The 7,308-nt window shown below is 39.5% G+C and overlaps 1 protein-coding gene across 1 annotated transcript in view; it reads left to right on the top strand.

The window, feature by feature from the left end:
• The first annotated feature begins 282 nt into the window (after positions 1 to 282).
• The window catches only part of LOC127410703 (XK-related protein 6-like), a 37,523-nt gene continuing 30,497 nt past the window's right edge, over positions 283 to 7,308 (top strand). Inside the window, exon 1 of the mRNA XM_051645892.1 lies at positions 283 to 866. Within this exon, the coding sequence (XP_051501852.1) occupies positions 283 to 866 (584 nt within the window). The remainder of the gene's footprint in view (positions 867 to 7,308) is intronic.

Raw genomic sequence — 7,308 nt, 5'->3', positions numbered from 1 at the left:
TCCTTAATCAAATATAAGCTCGTTTTGTTTTCTCATTTCACCTTTTCATATTTATCATTAGGGGAAATGCATAAGCATTTTCAGTTGCTCTTTCAGTCATTTTGACGCCACTGCTTGATTGAAGCATGAAAATGCTCTGCATAGTAGAAATTACTTGTATGTGTACATATAAATAATTTTCAATGCAAGAAAAGGGGCATCATCTCTACACCAGCACAGGTATTGCGGAAGTGATGTCACGCACCCCGGAAGGAGGGCGGATGAAGCGCTTCAGAGAGCAAGATGGCAGCAAAATCCGATGGCGCGGGGGTCGTTAGCGGTTTCGCCCAGCTGCGCAACCTGGACGAAGCGACCGGTGACGAAGACGTCCTGGACAGCGAGGCCATACACATCTGCCACTGCTGCAACACTTCATCGTGCTACTGGGGCTGCCGGAGCGCGTGTCTGCAGTCGCTGCTGGGCAACGGTGATGCTGCTGGAGGATGGAAGCGGCCGCCGCATCAGCACCAGCCGGAGGAGCGCTTGTGGCTGGACTGCCTCTGGATCGTCCTGGCGCTGCTGGTCTTCTTCTGGGACGTCGGAACGGACTTGTGGTTGGCCTTGGACTACTATTCCAAACGGGACTATCTGTGGTTCGGACTGACCCTGTTCTTCGTGCTGGTGCCATCGGTTCTGGTCCAGATTTTGAGCTTCAGGTGGTTCGTTCAGGATTACACCGGCGGTGGGCTGGCGGCAGTGGAGGGGCTCGGCAGGAAAGCCACGGCGGATTTAAGCTCGCGCATCGACGGCAGGGACAGGTGCTGCATGATATCTATATGGATATGGTACGCGTTTGTGCACGTACTTCAAATGGGGCAAGTGTGGAGGTGAGCCCTGATGCCATTTAAACATTACACACACGCATGATTCAAGGCACTGACCATCAGTAATGCAACTGCAATGCTTTTAGAAATTGCACAACTTTAGTTTACATTGTGCATGCATCTTTTTTATTTGGTTTATTTATCAGTTTAGATCAGTGCATATTGTTTTCTCTTTTAATCTGAACATTATTTATGGTGGTTTTAGAATTGCACACAGCCTTTCTTTGTAGTGTGCATGCTCTGATCTTCCATTTAAACCAGTGCAATTTGTTCTATGTGCAGATCTATACAGAAGATAATCAGCTTTTTTGTCAAATGTACAAGAAAGGTTGAACTTGGACTGAACATGATTTATGGTGGTTTTGGAATTGCACAGCTTTAGTTTATGTTGTGCGTCCTCTGATCATCTGTTTAGACCAGTGCAGTTTCGTTTTCTATTTAAAAAAGTACCTGCTTTTTTTTTTTTTTTGGTCAAATGCACAAGTTGTTGAATTTTAACATGGTTTTAATTATGATGGTTTAGGAATTGGATAGCTTTATAGGCTACTTTATGGTGTGCATGTTCTGGTCATCTTTTTAGAAGAGTGCAATTTAAGTTTTCTGTGCTGATTTAAGAAAATAACCTGCTTTTTGGTCAGATGCACAGAATGTTGAATATGACCATGAATTAAGGTGGTTTGTATTGCACAACCTTACTTTATGTTGTACATGCTCTGGTTATCAGTTAAGATTGGTGCAATCTGTTTTCTGTGGTAATCTAAACCGAAAACAACCTGCTTTTTGGTCAGACGCACAAGATTTTAAATTTGAACGTGGTTTATGGTTGTGTTATAATTGCACAGCTACAGCTAATTGTGTGCACGCTCAACTTATCTGTTTAGACCACAACAGTTTGCTTTCTATGTTATCTACAGTCAAACTGGTGTTGTGGCTACAATGCACATTAAATCTTAAATGTGAGCATGGTTTATGGTTGTTTCGTCTGGTCAGCATCTCAATCTTGGCGTCTGGGATACTGGCGTGTGACATCACATCAATGCGCGTGCATGAAATGCGTCCAAGAATGCATTCAAAATGGAGCTCTCGGTGCAAAATATTGAATGGTGCCTTGCATTTGTATCTTTATGTATCATGTGGTGATCGTGTGGTCAGTAAGAGTGAATGAAAAAATTAATTGTATGATTGTTTTAGGTCTCGCGTGTTTTATCACTCGTTCAGTCTCTGTGTAACGGTGCTAAACAGTTCATTTCAGCGCAGTGACAGGCTTTGCTTCTGGTTTGAGTGTGTGAAATCGATAGAGCTTGTAATTAAGGAAAAAAAAAGAGGAAAACAAACCTCAGTCCGTTTGGGAGTAATCGTGAAGTCTTTTTTTTTAAGGTTAAATTTTATGCTGATTGTGAAGAACTGATGTGTCTCATCCATGTTTGTTTGTTTTTTTGCTCTTATATAGAATAGAAACATTGTGACATGCACAAGGGTTGGTATTGCCAACATTTGCATTGCAAATATATTTATTTAGCAGATGCTACTTCAGACAGGAAGCAAGAATATTTTGTGCTTCTTAAATGTATATTCCTGATTCATAATTTACATATTAATTTGAAGACATGGAGGACTATTGCAGTATTTTGCAATGTGACATTCTTGTTTTTATGATAATTAAAGATACATTCTTGATTCAATACAAGTTAAGTTCAATCGACAGCATTTTGTGGCATAATGTTGATTAACAGAAAAATTTATTTTCGATTTGTTCCTCCTTTTCTTTTAAAAAAAGCAAAAATCAGGGTTACAGTGTTGCATTTACAATGGAAGAGGATGGGAGCCAATCAGTAACGTTAAAATATTGATTCAAAAGTATAGCCACAAGATGTAAACAATATGTGTGTTAACATGATTTTAGTGTGATGAACTCGCTTACTACCCATTTCTGTGTAAAGTTATAGCCAATTTTACAACTTCGTTGCAATGTAACACTGTAACCCTAAACAACGAATTTGCAGCTCAAATAATACACAAGTTTTAACAGAATAATTAATGCAAGTGATTTTATAGAATGATATGCTTCACATTTCTGCATTTAAACCAGGGGTCCCCAATCTACGGCCTGCGGGCCGAATGCGGCCCGCCCCCACATTTGGATCGGCCCTCTGAACAATGCCAGAGACATATTTTGTAATTTTAAAATGCAATTTTAAATAGATGTTTTACTTATATCATGTCTGTATTTGATAATAAAGGTTGGCTTTCAAACTAAAATTTCCCATAGTTATTAACGTAGCCTAATTATTTGTAAAATTCACCTACCAACAGAATGGTACGTTCAACATAACGTGCCATCGCGATTGAACAGGTGATGCGCGAGCCAGCGAGAAAATTCAAAGAGACGACAAAATGGCGAAACGGTTGGGAAAGAGAAAGGTTGATTCAGAATGCAGGGTATTTAACCAAAAGTGGACAAGTGATTATTTGTTTGTTCAGCGCAAAGAAGTGGCTGTTTGTCTCATCTGTCAAGAAACAGTGTCTGTGTTCAAAGAATACAATCAAAAAGAAGACGTGCGGTTCCGTGAGCTACATGTCCTCGCTAAAGAAATCCGCCTTTTCCAGAACCCCTTCGCTTCCGACATTGACGAAGCCTTGCCTTCTTATCGGTTTGAGTTGGCTGAGTTACAGAACTGTGATGTGTTGCGTATTTAAGCCCAACGGTCTCATTGAATTCTGTGCTGCCCTCACAAACGAGACATACCCAAACATCAAAAGGCATGCAATGAAGATGTCCACACTTTTTGGCAGCACGTATATCTGTGAGCAAACCTTCTCATGCATGAAACTGATGAAAACTCTGATGAGATCAAGACTCACTGATGAACTTTTGCATCAGTCTTTGAGACTGGCTGTGACAGGAATGCAACCTGACATTGGACTTCTCACCAGCCAGAAGCAAGCCCACAGTTCACACTAATTAATATGCATAAGTAAGTAAATGTTTTGATTTTGAATCAGCCTCCGTGCCTCTGATAAGCACGTTATTTTAAGATGGTGCACCGCTAGTGTAACTTTGTTTCCGTTTTGCACAAGCTGCAGCAGTTCCGTTCTGTGTAACAGAAACACTCGGTTTAGCGTAACCTTTACGATTAATTAACCGTGACGTTTTAAAGCGCGGTTAATCGCGAAACCGGTTAATCGCTGCATCCCTAGCCCCCCATTATAGAAAGTAAAAATGATGTGGCCCTCGCAGAAAAAAGTTTGGGGACCCCTGATTTAAACTCTCCAAAAATTGGCCCCATTCGCCTCCATTGTAAGTGCCTCACCGTAACGTTTTTTTGCTTATTTTTAAAGAAAAGGAGGGACGAGTTGAAATACATTTTTGTGTTTATCAACATTATGCCACAAATGCTGTCAATTGAGCTTAACTTGTATTGAACCTGGAATATTCCTTTAAGTTTGTTTTAGTTTGTTTGTTAATTTACTTTTAATTTGCAGGTGAAATATGACCTGGACAAGTTCTTGACTGTTTTTTGTAAGATAGTAGTCTGTTGGTGGAATGGTACAGAATGGAAACCGCATTTGATTTGAACCAGTTTTCAAATAGTGGAAAAGTGGAACAGTAAACAAAAATTGCATGGATGTTAGGATGCTTTTTTCAGTTTAAAGGCAGGATAATAGAGACAGGTTCTAGGCTGCATGATTTTCCAGACAACCTTAGGCGTTATTACAGCATTTCCAAATCATAAACCACAGTTTTTGCATTTTGTTATGTTCATTATCTTAATGCCTCTTAATGATATGTAACCTGTGTACTAAGTGAAGATGAGCTGTATAAGAAATACCTTGTTGCTGATGGTATTTTCCTCCTTTAGCATGGTGACAGGATATGTTGGCATTATCTGCAGGCTTGAATAAAACAATTAGTTGACTGTCACATCAGTGAAGATAGTCTGTCAAGCACATGGGTGACCAGAAGCTGGCAGGCACAGGCAGAAAATTTGATCCCCGTCGGCACCGCTTACACTCTCTGACTGCACATATGCTTCCATTGGCAACGATCTAACACTGATGAGGGCTGATTGTGGTATTAAGAGTGTAAGACCCCAGCTTGACTCAGCTTGCATTTACTCAGTTTGCATTTGTAATGGCCACTTGTTATTCTGTCATTTTGGCTCATAGAATCGGGAAAATTATACTCTCTACTGCTAAAGGGATGTGTAGATCATAATGAGACCCTAAAACTTGAGACTTAGACCTAAGAATAATTACTAGTGATTGATAGAGAATTTAATTAGTGGTGTTTAATGACTTGAATAATACCTTAATATACATGTGTCTTTTCGATAGCGTCATCTCGTATTACTATTCATGTAGAGTTTTAGTCCATAAACATTGACGGTGACTTAGCTCTGTTGTAATGCACTAACCATTCACCAGATTAAGTTTTTGTATTTATAGCTTGTATATTGTTCACTAGATTAAGGGTTTTTATAAATTTACATTCACCAGAGGACTTTTTTGATTATTATTCACCAGATATTAATTTTCTGCCACAGTGGGAAAATAAACTACTGGCAAACTATTGCCGTTAATTTCTGTCGATAACCGTTAGTTCTTAAATCAGCTTTTGGCGTAAGCTAATCGGCAAAACCAAAATAAGTCCCTTCAGGAATTTGCGATCTTACGATCTCAAGAATGAATGCAAATTCAACCACTCTCACCATTATTTGCGGTAGCTTGCAATTTTTATAATTTCCGCAGTTGTTTTAGCATAAACCGAGTATCTGAGGTAATCGGATCACTTTTTTTCTGTGTTTGACAGCGGCAAAACAAATAATTGAAAAGCTTGATGCAGTCAAGACATCTCCAACTGCCGCTGGCTACCACCCCTGGAGTTCGCTAGTTCGAATCCCAGGGTGTGCTGAGTGACTCCAGCCAGGTCTCTTAAGTAACCAAATTGGCCCGGTTGCTAGGGAGGGTAGAGTCACTTGGGGGTAACCTCCTCGTGGTCGCTATAATGTGGTTTGTTCTTGGTGGGGCGCATGGTGAGTTGAGCGTGGTTGCCGCGGTGGATGGCGTGAAGCCTCCACACGCGTTACGTCTCCGCGGTAACGCGCTCAACAAGCCACGTGATAAGATGCGTGGGTTGACAATCTCAGACGCGGAGGCTAATGGGATTTGTCTTCCACCACCCGGATTGAAGCGAATCACTACACCACCACGAGGACTTAAAAAGCACATTGGGAATTGGGCATTCCAAATTGGGAGAAAAAAAAAAAAGACATCTCCAACTGCACAGCCGCCATTCTATCATCTACACATAAGATTGCCAACTGTCCTGTTTTAGGCAAGACCTCCCATATTTTGGCTGAAATTTTGATGTCCTATCCGGGATGCCTAGTGTCTTGAACGTAGACGCTCGAGGAGGATCCTATTGAGTTTACTAGAGACATAAAACATGCCATTCATTTCATGTATTTGCTTAAAATTTGTAAAATGTGTTTAGAATTTAAAGTGCTCAATAATTGCAGTTATCTCGAATAATCACGGTTAGATCAAATGATCGCTAGCCTATCAGGCGGTGTAATAATCGCAACAGGTGTAATTATTAAAATATCTGTGTTTTTAGTTTACAGCTTTATTGTAGTTCTACTATTTCAACCAAAGTTTACTTGTATTTTAGGCAGAAAATGTTATAAATAAAAAAAGCTCAAAATCAAATGTATGCTATTTTTGTGTGTATTTATATTTTTTTCCCTTGCTAACTGCATATACAGTTAATATACGCTAAAATATTTACAGGTAATTGTGCTTATACCCTCATTGACAAATTACACAAGTACTATGACTCTTTGTGTCTTCTGCAGAAGAAAAGAAAGTCACATGGGTTTGGAATGACACAAGGATGAGTAAATGATGACAGAAATGTACATTTCTGGGTGAACTATTGCCGTAAAAGGAATAGTTCACCCAAAAATGAAAATTCTCTCATCATTTACTCACCTTCATGTCATTCCAGGTGTGTATGACTTTCTTTCTTCTGCAGAACACAAATGAAGATTTTTAGAAGAAGATCTCATCTCTGTAGGCCCATACAATGCAAGTGAATGGTGACCAAAACTTTAAAGCTCCAAAAGCACATAAAAGCAGTATAAAAGTAATCCTCCATTGGTTAAATCCATGTCTTCAGAAGAGGTATGATAGGTGTCGGTGAGAAACAGATCAATGTTTAATTAATTTTTTATTGTAAATCTTCACTTTCTCTTTCCAAAGCACTTTTCTATCCTAAGAGGAGTATTTTTGGTGATTCACATTCTTTGTGCGTAGTGTCACTTACAGGGCAGGGAGGAGAAATTATAGTAAAAATAAATACTTAAATATTGATCTGTTTCTCACTCAAACCTATCATATTACTTCATATTAAACCACTGGATTCTTCAAAGTTTTGGACCCTTTT

This window comes from Myxocyprinus asiaticus, chromosome 20 (genome assembly GCF_019703515.2).
Source record: "Myxocyprinus asiaticus isolate MX2 ecotype Aquarium Trade chromosome 20, UBuf_Myxa_2, whole genome shotgun sequence".
In the NCBI taxonomy this organism is placed as follows: Eukaryota; Metazoa; Chordata; class Actinopteri; order Cypriniformes; family Catostomidae; genus Myxocyprinus; species Myxocyprinus asiaticus.
The sequence above is the reverse complement of the archived record's forward strand: the minus strand, read 5'-3'. Positions and strand labels throughout refer to the sequence as shown.